We start from the raw sequence: 18417 nt of genomic DNA, 5'->3' as shown, positions 1-18417 counted from the left end.
CTTTAGGAAGAAATTGCTGACGAGTTCTGAGTTCAGTTCTGTCCACATGGAAAATTAAATAGGGACTTTTGTGAGACAAAGCCCACAGCCCCGAAACACATCTTCCTGAAGCCAAGGGCGAACAGTGGGACGGTCTTCCAAGTAAGATATTTTACGTCCACCTCCTGTAACGGTTCGAACCAGTCTGATTAGAGGAACTGCAGCACCACATTGAGATCCCAAGGTGCCGTGGGAGGCACAAAGAAAGACTGGATGTGCAGAACACCTTTCAAGAAAGTCTGGACCTCAGGGAGAGAAGCCAATTGTCTTTGAAAGAAAATGGACAAGGCCGAAATCTGAACTTTTATGGAGCCCAGATGTAGGCCCACATGCACACCTGACTGCAGAAAAAGAGACGTATTTCTTCCAAATACAATGGTAATGCTTAGACGTTACCCCCTTCCTGGCTTGGATCATAGTCGGGATAATCTTTTTAGGGATCCCTTTCCTGGCTAGAATCAGCTGTTCAACTTCCATGCCGTCAAACGTAGCCGCGGTAAGTACCGATAGACGAATGGGCCCTGTTGCAGAAGATACTCGCGAAGAGGTAGAGGCCACGGATCTTCGATGAGCATCTCCAGAAGGTCCGCATACCAGACCCTTCTTGGCCAGTCCGGAGCAATGAGTATTGCTTGAACCTTTTCCCTTTTTATTCGCTTTAGAATTCTTGGGACCAGAGGAAGTGGAGGAAACACATACACAATCTGATAGACCCATCGAGTCGTCAGGACATCTACTGCCACTGCCTGTGGGTCTCTCGACCTGGAACAATACTGCCTGGGCTTCTTGTTGAGACGAGAGGCCATCATGTCGATGTGTGTATATCCCCATCAACGTGTCAAGCACTTGAACACTTCTGGGTGAAGGCCCCACTCCCCCGGGTGCAGGTCGTGTCTGCTGAGGAAGTCAGCTTCCCAGTTGTCTACTCCCGGAATGAAGACCGCTGACAACGCCACAGTGTTTTTTTTCTGCCCAGAGGAGAATTCTTGACACCTCCGACATAACTGCTCTGCTTTTCGTTCCACCCTGTCGGTTTATGCATGTCACCGCGTCACATTGTCCGACTGGACCTGAATGTCCCGATCTTGAAGAAGATATGAGGCCTGCAGAAGGGCATTGTATATGGCCCTGAGTTCCAGAATGTTGATTGGAAGGATGACTTCCTGACTTGACCATCTTCCTTGAAACTGCCGCCCCTAGGTGACTGCTTCGCAACCTCTGAAGCTTGCGTCTGTGGATAACAGAATCCAGGTCTGAATTCCGAACCTTGCGACCCTCGACGAGGTAAGAAGTCTGTAGCCACCACAGAAGGGAGATCCTGGCTTTTGGCGACAGACAGATCCTCTGGTGCATGTGAAGATGCGATACGGACCATTTGTCCAACAGATCGAGATGGAAGGGTCCGTATTGAAGCACCTCGTAAACGGCCACCATTATCCCCAGAAGGTGAATGCATAGATGCACCGATATCCGGGTTGGCTTCAGGACATCCTGAACCATCGACTGGATTACCAATGCCTTTTCCAATGGAAGGAACACTTTCTGCGACTCTGTGTCCAAAATCATTCCCAGGAATGGAAGCCTTTGTGTTGGCTCCAGGTGAGATTTCAGAAGGTTCAGAGATTGGTTGCGAGACCAATGCTGTCCAGCAACCTTTCCCTGGATGGTGCTTTTATCAGGAGATCGTCCAGGTACGGAATTATGTTCACTCCCTGTTTGTGGAGTAGAAACATGATCTCTGCCATCACCTTGAATTTGAACACTCGCAAGTACGGGTTCAACAACTTGAGGTTCAGAATCGGCCTTACCGAACCGTCCAGTTTTGGTACTACAAACAAGTTGGAATAGTACCCCTTGTTGTGCAGATGAGGTGGAACTGGAACAATGACTTGAGTCTGTACCAGTTTTTGGACGGCCTGCTGTAAAGTTATACTTGCCTCTTGTGAAGCTGGTAAGCCTGATTTGAAGAATCTGTGGGGTGGGAGCTCTTGGAACGCCACTCTGTAGCCCTGGGAAATAAGATCCATGACCCAGGGATCCTGGCACAAATTTGACCAGATGTGACTGAAGAATCGTAGTCAGGCTCCCACCTGACAGCCTTCCAGGCATTGCGGTCCACTGTCATGCTAAAGGATTTGAGGAAGCAGAGCCTGAGCTCTGTTCCTGAGCACCAGCCGTTGCTGGTTTGCGTGGTTTACCTCTTGCGCCACTGAAGGACGTAGAAGCACCTCTGGATTTGCCCTGAACTTGGCCGTCCGAAAGGACTAACTTAGAAGCTGAATAAGTCTTATTTGGGGGGCTGCGGAAGGAAGATACGTAGACTTACCCGCAGTAGCTGTAGAGATCCATTTGTCTAATTCATCTCCGAACAAGGGCTCTCCTGTGAATGGTAGGCCTTCCACAACTTTCCTGGAATCCGCAGTCCACTGGCGTAGCCACAAGCCTCTACGTGCCGACAGTGCCATAGCGGTGGTGCGTGCGTTAAGCACGCCTATTTCCTTTATGGCTTCCACCATAAAGTCCTGTATATGCTGCAGGAGTAAGTCAACATCCCCCCTAGGCAAGGAATCTAACCCCTCAATTAGGTTACCTGACCATTTACCAATGGCTTTTGTGATCCACGAACATGCAATAGTGGGTCTTTGGGCCTCCCTAGCAGCTGTGTACAATGATTTGAGTGTAGTCTCAATTTTACTATCAGCTGTGTCATTTAGGGAGGCTGCACCAGGGACAGGCAATACAATCTTTTGTGACAGCCTAGAGACTAATGCATCCACTATGGGTGGATTTTCCCATTTTTTCCTATCTTCCAAAGGAAAAGGAAAAAATGAGAGCAACCTTTTAGGGATTTTAAATTTCTTATCAGTATTAACCCATGGTTCTTCAAACAGGGTATTCAATTCCTTTGACGCAGGAAAAGTGATTGAGAACCTCTTTTTTACATTAAAGTAAGATTCCTCACACTCCTCTGACACCTTATCAGGAATATGCAGAACATCTCTGATAGCCTCTATTCCCTGTGACAGAGCTGCATCCCCCCTTCCCTCTGAGTCCCCCTCCCCCATGTCTGACCTGACAGCGTCAGAGTCAGACTGCAGGATATGGGCCAGAGATCGCTTTTGCAGACAAATGGGAGGGGATTGAGATGCTGTTTTGGGGACTGAGCCTCTGTTCATAAACTCATCCACAGTCTGTTTTAAGTATTGCGTCTCTTTCTTATTGCGGGACAATTTTGTAGAAAGAGTGGAGATAATTTCTTTAAGAGAATTAACCCACTCCGGTTCAGCCACACTATACTGCGAAGGTGTACTGCCCTGAGTACCCAGTAGTGAGTCCCCTGGTGAGGAAATACACTCCGCTATACATGAAACACACTCTTTGCCTGACATAATGTGACAGCACACACACACAGGAAAAGGTTAAGCAAAATTAACCCACAAAGAGCCCTCCAGGGAGACACAGAGTTGTTGGAGCCAGCCACCACCGCGCCCTCACTGCTAATGCAAGCTTAGCTGGGTCACAGACTAAGTACTCTGATAGGGGACTTAGTACACTAATAGACGCTCCCCCCGCGTCTGTGTCCACTGCACAGGAAAAATGGCGCTGGTGAGCTATTATTATTATTATTATCCTTTATTTATATGGCGCCACAAGGGTTCCGCAGCGCCCAATTACAGAGTACATAAACAAATAATCAAACAGGAAAACAGCAATTTACAGTTGACGACAATATAGGACAAGTACAGGGTAAATAAACATAGCTACATCAGCAGATGACACTGGAATAAGTATCAGGTGGCAGAAGACTGCTGGATTTGGTGCAGCTGAAGATTATTAAAGTAAGAAAAGGGTAAGCACATGAGGGAAGAGGGCCCTGCTTGTGAGAGCTTACATTCTAAAGGCTGCTGGATTCTTTCATAGTGAAGCCCCGCCCCTTCAATGGCACGCAGTCTTCCCGCTTTTTCTATACTGGCTGAGGTAATTTTTGTGCTTAAAATGGAGCAGAACCGTTTTAAGGCTGTGTTTGCCAGTCTGTGTTAGTCTGTGTACTGTGTACAGTGACGCAGTTGTGTACTGTGTCCGGAGACGCATTCTGCGCCGTTTAGAAGCCGTGCATCTCCGTACCCTCATGCCGCCATAATTGTCAGCGCCCCGCTAACCAGGATGCCGGCTCAGTACTCACCACTCTTCATTCTTCTGGCTCTGTTAGGGGTGGCGGCGTGCTGCGGGAATGTACGCTCGCCGTGGTGGGGCTTGCAAATAGTTCCCTCAGGAGCTCAGTGTCCTGTCAGCAGGGAATGGGACCATTAATCCTTCAAGAGGTTGCCCCCCCCAAGTCCCATGAAGCAGGCAAGCTGGTGCCAACCAGCCCTGCCTGAAAACAACAAACATATAAAATAAATGCAGAAAACTCTTCAGGAGCTTCCTTCAGCGTGACCGACTCCTCCGGGCACATTTTCTAAACCGAGTCTGGTAGGAGGGGCATAGAGGGAGGAGCCAGCCCACACTAAATTCTTTAAGTGCCTATGGCTCCTAGTGGACCAGTCTATACCCCATGGTACTAAATGGAACACCAATATCCTCTAGGATGTAAGAGAAATAGACAAATCCACTGTAGCACCTATGGTGCGCGTCAGACAAAGCTTCAATAATACGTGTAGGAAGGAATAATAGTCACTTATCAGTCCGTCGACCTCGGTCAGTAAATGACCGTTTGAGACCCCAGCATCATGTCACTTTCACCTACCACTCACAGGAACCAACTGAGAGCAGTTCAACAAGCACCACTTTTAAATGCTCAATAATACACCACTAGAAGCAAACAGCTGCGCTGACCCATCATCATATCACCAGTGGCGTGCGTTCCACCGGACTGCGCATGCGCAGTGTCTCAGAATACTATGCAAACAAGCTCAACTAATATTAGAAGTAGTCTGCGGCCCATGAACAGGGGGTTGCGGTTATACGTGAGGCATTACAGGATTTTGAGATTTTTGGTCCTCCCATTTGTACAGTATGTGAGATGACTGAGGTGATTCTCACCAACAATCATTTCCAATACGCTGGCTCTTTTTATGTGCAGAATGCTGGGACCGCGATGAGGTCTAATTTGGCGCCGGTGTATGGGAACATATTTATGACTCAGTATGAAAATAGCTCCATCTACCCCAAATTCGGTCCCAGCATTCTGCACTATTACAGATTCATAGATGACATTTTCATTTTGTGGGGTGGTTCTTGTGACAGTTTTCTAGACATGGTCAGGGAACTTAATGAACTGAATAGTCCCATAAGGTTCATGTGTAACGTGCAGACTGATCAAATAGAATTTCTTGTGTCAGTATTGAAAATGATGCTGGGGTCTCAAACGTTCATTTACTAACCGAGGTCGACGGACTGATAAGTGACCATTATTCCTTCCTACACATGTATTATTGAAGCTTTGTCTGAGGCACCATAGGTGCTACAGTGGATTGTCTATTTTTGGATGTTATTTCTGATCCTTTACCACTTTAAGACGTCTTTACAGTGCCCTCTCTGGGTGAAAATAAAGTAAATTGTTTATACATAGCTTTGAGCGTCCTTTTTCTACAATATATATATATATATATATATATATATACACACACACACACATATATATATATATATATATACATACACACACACACACACTCAGGTTACTATCTTATTCCAGAATTCTGGGAAGGGTTTAGGTCTAGGCACCCCTCTGATGGTTACGGTTAGACTAAAGGGAGGGGAGGGTTAGGCTGCGGGGCGGGCGGGTTACATTTAGGAGCTGGTGTCACTCCTCAGTAGTTCACTCAAAGTGCTGTATTGATCACACAAAATCCATAAGCAGACGCTTCAAGGTTGAGCAGTACCTTTTCAGTAGGACGTGTAAGGGCAATGTACAAAAAACAGTGAGAGACGCCTGTTTCTTTCAATAGGGGCATTTTCTGCTCCACATGGAAGTATTTTATACTATACCTATTTAAGGAGGGCACCCAGTCATTACTATATTTCGTCCAGAGTGCTGAGCTAAACTTCACACACACACCTCATTACATGCATGTTACATGTCAGTCCAAACTATCCAGAGCTGCAGCTGCCTTAGAGTTCTACATTGCTTTGTAAACCTTGCAATATGGCAACTGAATAAGCATACCTGATGAATATGATAGAGAACTAATGGCGGAAAAGGGACTTCCTTCTTTATACCGATACAAATTAGACTTTAAATCTCAAATTACTATTAACATCAAGTGCAATAGACACAAATGCTGAAAGGATGCCTTGAGCAAGCTGGGAAACACTCACTTCATTGAGCAGCCCCTGAAACCGTGCGTCATGTATGCACTGTAGCATGACATAGGAAGTGTGGAGCTTTCACATGTATACAGCACATGATAGCTGTGGTAATCCCTTACTATACTACAACAGAGCAGGTTAGGACAAGTCAGGGACCAAACCCTAATAAGTCTCTCTGTGTATTTCACGCTTCAGCCACATTACTACTAATGATGACTCTGACTGAAATTGCTGGAGAGTTTGTTTTTTTTATATTAGTATTTAGACAGCTAGGATCACCTTGGTTCGTGGAGTAAATATTACATAACCTATTACATTATTGACATCTTTTAAAACTTTATTTACCAGGCCGATTTTGAAATCAATGTAATGCACAGGTTCTATACATTTATTGTATGCCTGTGCTCAGTGGTGAATTATGTTTATGTTACGCTCTAAGCGTTGCACAATCTATCGACTTCTTCGCACCTGCTTTATACTGTGCCCGAGGCTTCATGACCTTCAGTACGCTGATGTGAGGAACCTGTGACTGCTACTTATAGCTTTTCTATAGATGGACCCTTGCTTTTTTTTTTTTTTTTTTTTGCATTTTAGGTCTTATAGTTCACTAAACCATAATTACAACCAGAAAGTTTGCAAACAGAAAATGTATTATCTTTTTAAGACGTCAGTAGAACGATCATAACTACTGTATAAGACTATACTACAGGTTGAGTGTCACTTATCCAAAATGCTTGGGACCAGAAGTATTTTGGATATCGGATTTTTCTGTATTTTGGAATAATTGCATACCATAATGAGATATCATGGCGATGGGACCCAAATATAAGCAGAGAATGCATTTATATGTTTCATATACACCTTATTATATACAGCCTGAAGGTAATTTTAGCCAATATTTTTAATAACTTTGTGCATTAAACAAAGTGTGTCTACATTCACACAATTCATTTATGTTTCATGTACACCTTATACACACAGCCTAAAGGTCATTTAATTCAATATTTTTTAATAACTCTGTGTATTAAACAAAGTTTGTGTACATTGAGTCATCAGAAAACAAAGGTTTCACTATCTCACTCAAAAAATTCTGTATTTTGGAATATTTGGATATGGGATACTAAACCTGTATACTATGAATGCGTATGTTAAACAGGAAATTCTGCTATGTTGGATACATCTAGAGTAGTCATCTTATACTTAATCTATGCGGATATTTATTAATAAAATCTATTCCATTATATTAGAAAGTTCACAATTGATGGCTTCAATTTTGTGTACACAAATAAAAATTCCAATATACTGAATGACTGTACAGTAATGTATTCATCCTTTTGTGCCACATACCACCCATGTTACATGTTTTATGTTAGAACTTTTGTGTATTAAATTGTATTATTTAGACTCCGCTTTGCAGACATTGGTCTAACGGGATCAGTATGATATACCGTCAATCGGAATGCCGGCGTCAGTATACCGGCAATGGCATCCCGGCTGTCAGTATGCCAGCAGCGGGGCGAGCGCAAAAAGTCCCCTTGTGGGCTCGCTGCGCTCTCCACATGTTTTATTCCAACTCTATAGGTGTCATGGACACCCACGAGTGGGAATAGTCGCTGCTAGCCGGGACTCCGGCTGTCGGCATTGTCAGCGGTTGGGATATTAGCATCGGTATCCTGAACACCGGGATACAGACTGCCGGCAACTCAACTGCATACCGGTCTAACGACTATTTCCAGGGCATAGGTACTGTAACTTAAGACTGGAGACACTCATGGTAAATACCTCTGCTTTCACTACTCTCTCATTCATCAGTGAAGTACAATTATCTTATTTTGAAAGCAAACACAAATTTAGTCCAAGGCTTCCCACAGGGTTAACAGTCCGACTCAAGCGGAGGCTTCGCATGCCTTGAAGGAAAGAAATCTGGTCACTTCTGGTTAGCAGCACAAACACGCTAGGACTGAGCACACTGCAAATTACAGCTGGCGATGGAGAGAACAGGAAACACAATCTACAACTGTAATATAAAAAGAAGTCACCTAAGGCAGAGGTTCTCAAGCTCGGTCCTCGGGGGCACACACAGTGCATGTTTTGCAGGTTACCCAGCAGGTGCACAGGTGTATTAATTACTCACTGACACATTTTAAAAGGTCCACAGGTGGAGCTAATTATTTCACTTGCGATTCTGTGAGGAGACCTGCAAAACATGCACTGTGTGGGCCCCCGAGGACCGAGTTTGAGAACCTCTGATCTAAGGCAACCAAATGATATTTGGGAATTTACAGTATATTCAAAGGTTATCTTGAAATTGAAGCTGTTGTGTTGAGAACCTTTGTCCTAATGTATGAGCTCTCCTCTCGGATAATGACAACATACAAACCATGTTTGGGAAAGTGTTATGCAAAGTTTTGGTTAATGCAAACCGGCAGCAGCAGACCCTTACCGGCACTGATATCGAAACAATTACATATGTATGTGTATATACAAATATAGCTATACATATAAAAACATAATACAATTCATAATTCGTCTTTACAGAACAGTTCTAAGAAATCAGAAGAACATTATCAATTGCTGCTGGTTCGATACTGAAGGTGACGAGGCTGTAATTTCCACCTTAGAACCGAACATCCATTGGATACCTACAGACGGAGCCACGCTAGTTGTGGCTCCGTCTGTGACTAGGTGCACCTGCTTGGGCGCGCCTATTGCTGAGAGCGTCCCCGCCCGCCCGGGCGCGCATGCACCATTCACTTGAATGGAGAGCGTTTCCGTCTGCGAGCCCGGACAAAGACGCTCTGAATGGGAGCGTCTCTTGGCACTCTGGTCGTGACTAGGCGGATGGATCGCCTAGTCACGCCGGGAGTGTTAGTTTGCGATGGAGCCGCCTCAGATGAGCATGGCTCCATCTGTATCACAGCTGGGTTGGGTACAGGATGCTGACGGTCCAAATACCGACACCGGCATACCGAATGCCATAATCCTGAACTAACCCTCCCTCCCGAAGCCTAACTCTCTCCACCGCAGCCTAAACCTCCCCCTGCACCCCTCCCGGCATACTTACGTTTGGGATTCCGGCATTGGCATACTGACAGGTGTCAGTATTCCGGCGCTGGTCTTCTGACCACCGGCGTCTCATCCGTGGGGATGCCAACTACATCCCACAAAGCCAGTTTTATTCAAATGCTTGGCAGGGACAGGCAACGCACCCAATGTAGATGTGACTGAACGTAATGATGTGTATCAAATACAACACTACAGTACTGTGAATTCTATTGTATTACAATTTGTATGAGCAACTTGTAACATATGGCTATACGTGAAGAACTAAGTTACAGGCAAATAAATGTTGGTAAATCTCAAACCCAGCGTTAAGTCTGCCCCAGCGGTTGGCATTAAAACTTTCTAATGCAGGCAACATGCACAAATGGCACAAGTACTGATTCTTGTAGTTTGTGTGTAATAAAAAGAACAATGGTGGTCATTCCGAGTTGTTCACTCGTTGCCGATTTTCGCTATGCTGCGATTTGTTGCTATCTGCGCATGTGCATGGTACGCAGAGCGCATGCGCTAAGTTATTTAACACAAAACTTAGTAGATTTGCTGGTGTTCGTGTGACGCTTTTCAGTCGCACTGCTGATCGGTAAATGATTGACAGGAAAGGGGCGTTTCTGGGTGGTAACTGAGCGTTTTCCGGGAATGTGCTAAAAAATGCAGGCATGTCAGGGAAAAACGCAGGAGTGTCTGGAGAAATGGGGGAGTGGCTGGCCGAACGCAGGGCGTGTTTGTGACGTCAAACCAGGAACTAAACGGACTGAGGTGATCGCAATCTAGGAGTAGGTCTGGAGCTACTCAGAAACTACAAAGAATTATTTAGTAGCAGTTCTGCTAATCTTTCATTCGCTATTCTGCTAAGCTAAGATACACTCCCAGAGGGCTGCGGCCTAGCGTGTGCAATGCTGCTAAAAGCAGCTAGCGAGCGAACAACTCGGAATGACCACCAATGGGTGGCAGTTTACAACAAGTGCAGAATATTTAAGGTGGATAAAATAAATAAATAAATAATGAAAGGCGTTTTAAAAATTCTTAATTGTGTGAAAACCTTTGCACAACATAGTAAGCTTGCTAATGTTGCGAGGGATTACAGTTAATGACATGCATAAAAACAGCCACAAGGAAGAATGTATATGTACCATGGCATGTGAGATCGAAGAACAGACTGGAAATACAGTACCAGCACATGTAGTCACCTAAACATCGCTTCAGAGAACTCTGTAGTGGGAACACTGTTAATGCTGTATACTCTTAATGATGACATCCCTAGTCTTATATCAGCTCTCCATCTGTTCCTGAATAACAGCTTCCACGTGGCACAGCTAGCAGTAGAACTGCTGAAGGGTGGCCAACTCCCAATTATGAGAACATTCCGCTTTGAGATCCATAAAAACAACACTAATAACTATTTAAAAATGCATTCTCCGGAACTCTACACCATCATTTACCCATCATTGCTTTCAGTGGCTTCTTTTAAGCGTGCAACTTTTGAGAGTAACATCACAGGTAAAAAGAGAAATATTAGAAGGCATTATAATCTACCACTTGCAATAGTCCTTTTAACGATAGTACATTACCTTAGTGCATGTTCAGTCATATAGAACATTACAGTATAAACATTCATGTAGATGAAAACGTAGCCTCCTATTGCTTAATCAGCTCTGCGGGAAGACATGCTTGCTGACAATGCCCTACAAATACAGATCGGCGTCTACTTACTTTTGGCGTTGGGCAGGAAGCGGTAGAAAGTCTTGACGTAGCCTGCGCCCGTGGTGATTCAGAAGGTGTGGTACTTAGTGATGCCGTGTCCCGCGGAAGCACCTGCACCCCACGAGAGATGATAGAATCTGGAATCTGCATTTTAAAAGAGGAGAAAAAAAAAGTGTTGATTTGGTTTAGCGATTATAGTGCTGCTACATTGCCGCCGTTCATTATAACTTTCTCTAAAGATCTAGAATAAAAGTGATCTTCAGTAATGCAGCAAATGACAAGACTTTAGATTTACCTACGGTACAGCGCGTCACTGTTAACTAATGTCCCATTAATCAGCATCCTGAGCGATATACTAAATTAAATGTGGCTACTTTCTCAGTAGTAAAACAAATCACTGAAGAAATTAAATACAATATTGTTACTCTCAACAAAATTGAGTTTAGAAGGAACCAGCTGGAGTACCCGGCGTTGCCCGAGATTTTCAGAATGTCTGTTTCCAAAAATTAATAATATTAAACACACAGTATAAATAACATTGTAGATAGCTGAATACCTGTGCTTCGCTACGGGATGAGGATGGTAAATTAGAATGATAGTTGTTAGTTAATTTATGTTGGTTGGAGATCTAGTATATAGGCATATCTTGCTTTCCTGACGCACTTTGTGTAGTGGCCAGACCCCTTTTTGGTCCCCCAAGGGACCTGCTCTTCCCATTATACAACTCTCAGTCTGTGGCTTCCTGCTGCCTCCATTCCCCTCCTCACATCATGTCAATGCCCCTGTGAAATTATCGAATTTTTTTTCAGTTTCTTACATAGAGCAGCACATTATGTATCTCCTGATATACTCTGTGCTGCTGGGGGACCATGATACTTCCACTATATAACTCTCAGTGTGTGGGTTTGTGCTACCTGCATTCCCCTCTTCACATCATGTCACTGGCCCTTCACATACAGCCCTGTCATCACTGACATACTGTATCATGCATGTCCTGATATAGTCTTTGCTGATGGCCCATCCCTAGGGGTGCTAGTGGTGTGTTACCCCCACAGTGTTTATTCCCAGAGTGTAAGTCATATGTGTACCAAGTTTATTGTAAATAGGTCCAGGCATTCGGGAGTTATGATGTCTCCTGAAATACTTTGTGCTGCTGTTCCACCCCTAGGGGTGCTAGGGTTGTCTGACCCACACAGAGTTTGTTCCCAGATTGTAAGTCAGATGTGTACCAAGTTTGGTGTAAATTGCTCCAGGCCTTCCATAGTTATGCTGTCTGCTGACATACTCTGTGCTGCTGCCCCACCCCTAGGGGTGCTAGGGGTGTCTGACACCCACAGTGTTTGTTTCCAGAGTGAAAGTCATATGTGTATTAAGTTTGTTGTAAATTGCTGCAGGCATTCCAGAGTTATGCTGTCTGCTGAAATACTCAGTGCTGCTGCCTCACCCCTAGGAGTGCTAGGGGTGCCTTCCCCCCACAGTGTTTGCTTCCAGATTGTACGGCATATGTGTACCAATTTTTGAGTACATTGCTCCAGCAATTCCGGAGTTATGCTGTCTCCTGATATACTCTGTGCTGCTGTCTCCCCCCCTGGGGGTGCTAGGGATTTCTAATTGTTTTAGTTGCCTCCGCTTATATGTAAAATTTCACGATCTTCGCTTGTAAATTGTGGATTTGTATAGATGACAGAAGGACAAATTTTCGCTTTTATACAATATATAGTAGTAGATTGTTAGGTAAATAAGTACAAGGATCAGTCACTGCCAGAGTCGATGAGCACCGAGAGAGAAGCGTGAACAGAGCACATGCTTACATACTATGGGGAAAATGTATCAAATCCCGGAGAGAAATAAAGTACCAACCAATCAGCTCCTGTCATTTTTCAAGCAAAGCCTATAAAATGGCAGTTACAAGCAGACTGGCTGGGACTTCATCTCTCTGCAAGGCTTGATACATATCCCCCTATGTGAGATATATTAGAATGAGCTCTCTCACATACATACATGTCACAAACATCAGATATTCAAAACATAAAAATGCTCATTATGTACAAATACAGCATTAATGAAAATCATAGTCGCACCAAACTTCTCTTCTCTTCACCAGGTCCCGTGTGAATCAGCTTGCACCAAGCATCCTTTTCACCCAAATGTGCATCTTAATTTCAATATGATGTGTCAAGTCCACTTCATGAGACTACACTGATTAATATGACAGGAAACACTTCTATATCAGTGCGTGACTAAGTCTGAATCAGTATACAAAGTGCATAAATGCGGCTTTTCTTTCACACCAAGGGGGTCATTCTGATCCGATCGCACGCTGCAGTTTATCGCAGAGGTGCGATCGGGTCAGAACTTCGCATGCGCCGGCACATGCCAGACGGCCGAAGGCTGTCGGGCCAATACGATCGACTCTGCCTGATTGACAGGGGAGGGCAGCAGAACGGCGGTGTTTGGCCACCGTTTCGTGGGCGCAGTCCGGCCAACGCAGGCGTGGCCGGACCGAACGGGGGGCAGGCTGCAGCGGCTACGTGACGTCACACGCAGCTGCTGCAGGCCGGGGAGCGATGAGTAGCTCTCGGCCAGCACGCTAAAGCTGCGCTGGTCTGGAGCTACTCTTGAAGTGCAAAGGCATCGCCGCTGTGCAATGCCTTTGCACTTCTGCGGTGGGGGGGGGGGGCGGGGGGCGCGGCACTGACATGCGGGGCGGGATAGCCCTGTGCTGGGCATCCCGCCGAATGTCAGCTAAATTTAGCACAGCTACGATCATCTCGGAATGACCCCCCAAGTTCAGTAGCACTTTGTATATAGATTAGACTCAGTCGCACCCAGATGTACAAGTGTTGCATATCAAATTAATCAGAACAATCTTGTGAGGTGGTTTTGTCATACTACATTGTGATTAAGACGCACATTTTCCCATAGGACAAGGGGGGCTCTGGGAACCGATGCCATCTGAATACAAGATTTAGAGTCTGCTGAATATTTAGTAGCCCCGTAGGTCCCTGATAATGAAAGGGCCTGTTAATAAAAACATGTGGAAACTAGCATTTCTGAACATGTAACAGGCCCATTAGAGGTCACGGATAGGCTGTATCAACTTTAGCAAAATGACCCCCTCAGCTGTTATTTCTTGCTAGGCGCAAAATTGCCAGGTGCCCGCTGCGATACATGATACACTAGTGGTGAACCCGGCTCTTGCTTTCCCCGGTTCCCTTAATGTTCCAGCTCGGCTCCACCTCCCGCACTCTGTGGGGAGAGACATCGTTGCATCTTGACATCTCTGGCTGTGTGAGGTCAGCAGAGAGAACAGGAGCCTTCAGGAAGAGGAACCTGTTGCAACGCGGCCCACCACAGCCAACTTGTAGCTAGTCACCCTTTTGCATTTTGATTCAGCAAGATTATATACTGCACCGCCTGTATATATATATATATATATATATATATATATATATATATATATATACATACACACACACACACACACACACACACACACACACACACACACACACACACATCATTTCCATCATAGGTACACTTCAACTGTGAGAGACAGAATCTGATTTTTAAACATTTTATTTGTATATTCTGGCGGAAAATAAATATTTGGACAATCAAAAAGTTTAACTCAATACTTTGTAATATAACCTCAGTTGGCAATTACAGGGGTCAAACGTTTCCTGTAGTTCTTGACCAGATTTGCACACACTGTAGCAGGTATTTTGGCCCACTCTTCCATGCAGATATTCTCTAGATCTGTCATGTTTTGGGGCTGTCGCCGGGCAACACGGACTTTCAACTCCCTCCACAGATTTTCTATTGGGTTGAGGTCTGGAAACTGGTTAGGCCACTCCAGGACCTTGAAATGGTTCTTATGGTGCCACTCCTTAGTTGCCCGGGCGGTGTGTTTGGGGTCATTGTCATGCTGGAAGACCCAGCCACGTTCCATCTTCAATGCTCTCACTGAGGGAAGAAGGTTTTTGCCCAAAATATCACGATACATGGCCCCATTCATCCTCTCATTAATACGGATCAGTCGTCCTGTCCCCTTTGCAGAAAAGCAGCCCCAAAGCATGATGTTTCCACCCCCATGCTTCATAGTGGGTATGGTGTTCTTGGGATGCAATTCATCATTCTTCTCCCTCCAAACACGGCGAGTGGAGATTATACCAAAAAGTTTGATTTTGCTCTCATCTGACCACATTACATTCTCCCAATCCTCCTCTGGATCATCCAGATGGTCACTGGCAAACTTTAGACGGGCCTGGACATGTGCTGGCTTTCAGTCGCTGCAGGATTTCAATCCATGACAACGTAGTGTGTTACTAATGGTAACCTTTGTGACTATGGTCCCAGCTCTCTTGAGGTTATTGACCAGGTCCCCCCATGTAGTTCTGGGCTGATTCCTCACCGTTCTCAAGATCAATGATACCCCATGAGGTGAGATCTTGCATGGAGCCCCGGGTCAAGGGAGATTGTCAGTGATCTTGTATTTCTTCCATTTTTTAATAATTGCGCCAACAGTTGATCTCTTCTCACCAAGCTGCTTGCCTATTGTCGAGTAGCTCATCCCAGTCTTGTGCAGCTCAACAATTTTGTCCCTTGTGTCCTTAGACAGCTCTCTGGTCTTGGCCATGGTGGAGAGGTAGCAGTCTGACTGTGTCTTTATTACAGATAACCAGTTCAAACAGGTGCCATTAATACAGGTAACGAGTGGAGGATAGAAGAGCTCCTTAAAGAAGAAGTAACAGGTCTGTGAGAGCCAGAAATCTTGCTGCTTGGTAGGTGTCCAAATATTTATTTTCCACAAGAATATACAAGTAAATTGTTTAAAAATCATACAATGTGATTTCCTGTTTTTTTTTTTCTTTCAGATTCTGGCTCTCACAGTTGAAGTGTACCTATGATGGAAATTACAGACCTCTCTCATATTTTTAAGTGGGTCAACTTGCACAATCGGTGGCTGTCCAAATACTTTGTTGCCCCACTGTATATATAAAAACAGTATGTATATAAGATTTTATTAATATATGTGTTTTAAAGTAGTCATTATATTACGGATGGTTTAAACCGAGAACAAACAAAAATACTAGCGCCCTCAGATCTATTTGATAGACATAGAGGTATATATATATATATATATATATATATAAACAAAAAGTACAGCACTCACCAAGTGAGTGCTGTACTTTTTGTTTCTATATTTTTGAGTAGGTGGCCATGGGCTGCATGCACCCCACCCTAGTAGTGGCGAGTGCGGACACTGCACCCCGTTTCTGGGGTGGCGAGTGCTGTGGTTTTCTATATGCTGGTATATATATATATATATATATATATATATAGTGACAAGAACACTGGGATAGTGTTTGAGGGCAGGTATGTTTGTCCCAGGTTCTTGTCTTACATGTATTAGAAAAATGAAAACTTCTAGGAATATGTTTTGTTTTGTTAGAACCTTTTCAGTTTGTTGGAAAAGCTGGGTAAGGGCCCTGAAAGAGAGATGGGGCAAGTTCCAGACATTGGGCCCAGTTCGGGTCTTTGGCCTCACAGAAGGCTGATCAGGCTTTCAGCTGTGTAAGAGTGTTATACAGCTGCTGGCCTGATTAGGGTGTGCAGACTGCCTGGGAAGACTGCAGGATCTCTGTGAGAGAAACACGCTTCCTGATACAAGTGAGCTATACAGTGTTTGCTGGCGAACTCTGTGGTTTTTGTTTTAGTGATAGTTAGGAACATCTTGTGTTTAGTTAGTGCCGGACAGGCAAGGTATTTTCTTTTGCTGTTTGTTTTATTTTCTGTATAATAAAACTGGCTGGGGCCAGTTGTATCGGAAACTGGACTTGTGTGGTTCCTCAGCTGCTGCAGGCTGCCATTTATCCCAGGAAACGGCACCTTGTGCCCTTACAGTGTTACAATATATATATAAACAGGAACTTGACCTTTTGTTAAAAAGGGCCGTGAGTGAGGGGTTGTTATCTCAGGTAATCAGTGACAAATTATCCACAAAGTGGCCACGGGTTCCCTTGTTCTATACTCTCCCTAAGATCCACAAGGACGCGCAGAGACCCCCGGGCAGACCAATCATCTCTGCCCGTGGGTCCCTGTGCGAGCCTATTGCGATCTTCCTGGATGCATATTTGCAGCCATGCATCCAGGACACGTTTACGTACCTGAAAGATACTAAGATGTTGTTGGATAGATTGGCCAGGTTGGGGCCACTTCCCAGTGATACTATCATGGTGACTTTAGACGTCACCAGCCTCTATACGTGCATCCCGCACGACGCTGGGTTGGAGGCTGTCAGACGGCTAATCACAGCGAACCGGTTATACACAGGTCCAGATGTGGATCTGTTTATTGAGCTGTTGGCTTACACTTTGTCACATAACTTTTTCTTTTTCAATGGCAGGTTTTATAAACAACTGACGGGGTGCTCGATGGGGTCCCCAGTGGCACCGTCTTTTGCAAACAGCTTCATGTGGGAAACGGAGAGGGAATTGTTTTTTGAGGATGCGTACATTGCAGGGCACATTAAGCTATACTTTCGTTACATTGATGATCTCCTCATCTTCTGGAGTGGTGACATCCAGATCCTGACTGAGATCATCAATAGACACAACAGCTCAGCCAGCCCCATCAAATTGACTTGGAACCATAGTAGTTCTGAGATTTGCTATTTAGATGTCTGTATACTTCTAAAGGAGGGACAGGTGGGGACGACCCTCTACAAAAAACCCACAGACAGAAACACCCTACTCCGAGCTGACAGCTCACATCCTAAAGCCATGATCCGCAGCCTACCCTATTCCCAGTTACTTAGGGTTTGTAGGAATAATACGGACCCGGATATACGGGGGCAGCAACTGGAAGAGATGATACAGAAGTTCTCCGAGAGAGGATATTCCCTTCCAGAACTGAAAAAAGCGAAAGAAAGAGCGCTGCGCAATTTTCAGAAACCACCAAAACGCCACTCAAAAGGGTTACCCAAAGAGACTATTCCCTGGGTGACTGAATATAACTCCAGCAGCCCGACACTGGTAAAGCAGGTTAAGGGGATGTGGCAGATGGTCACTTCTGACCCGGACCTCAAGTGCTTCCATAATAGTAAATTGATGCCCAGTTTTTCTAGGGGCAGAAATTTGAAAGACCTAGTGGTCAAAACTGACATCACTGGCTTTGACACTAAGGAGACATCCAGACATTTTTTGAGTAAGAAAAATGGGTGTTTCAAATGCCTAGGATGCACGACCTGTTCTTTTTTCATTGTAGGTGAGACATTTCCCCATCCACACACGGGCCAAC

General features: G+C 44.8%; 1 protein-coding gene across 22 annotated transcripts in view; it reads right to left on the bottom strand.

Moving 5' to 3' along the window:
• Positions 1-18417, bottom strand: part of GPHN (gephyrin) — a 615912-nt gene that overhangs the window by 205385 nt on the left and 392110 nt on the right. For 21 of the 22 annotated variants that reach the window (XM_063948135.1, XM_063948129.1, XM_063948127.1 and 18 more), the window contains one exon: positions 11125-11259. The exons of the other annotated variant lie outside the window; for it this stretch is intronic. In XM_063948135.1, coding sequence (XP_063804205.1) covers positions 11125-11259 — 135 coding nt within the window. The remainder of the gene's footprint in view (positions 1-11124; positions 11260-18417) is intronic. 22 annotated transcript variants of the gene reach the window in all.

The sequence above is a fragment of the Pseudophryne corroboree genome, chromosome 12 (genome assembly GCF_028390025.1).
Source record: "Pseudophryne corroboree isolate aPseCor3 chromosome 12, aPseCor3.hap2, whole genome shotgun sequence".
Taxonomy (NCBI): domain Eukaryota; kingdom Metazoa; phylum Chordata; class Amphibia; order Anura; family Myobatrachidae; genus Pseudophryne; species Pseudophryne corroboree.
This window is presented reverse-complemented; position numbering and strand designations above follow the sequence as displayed.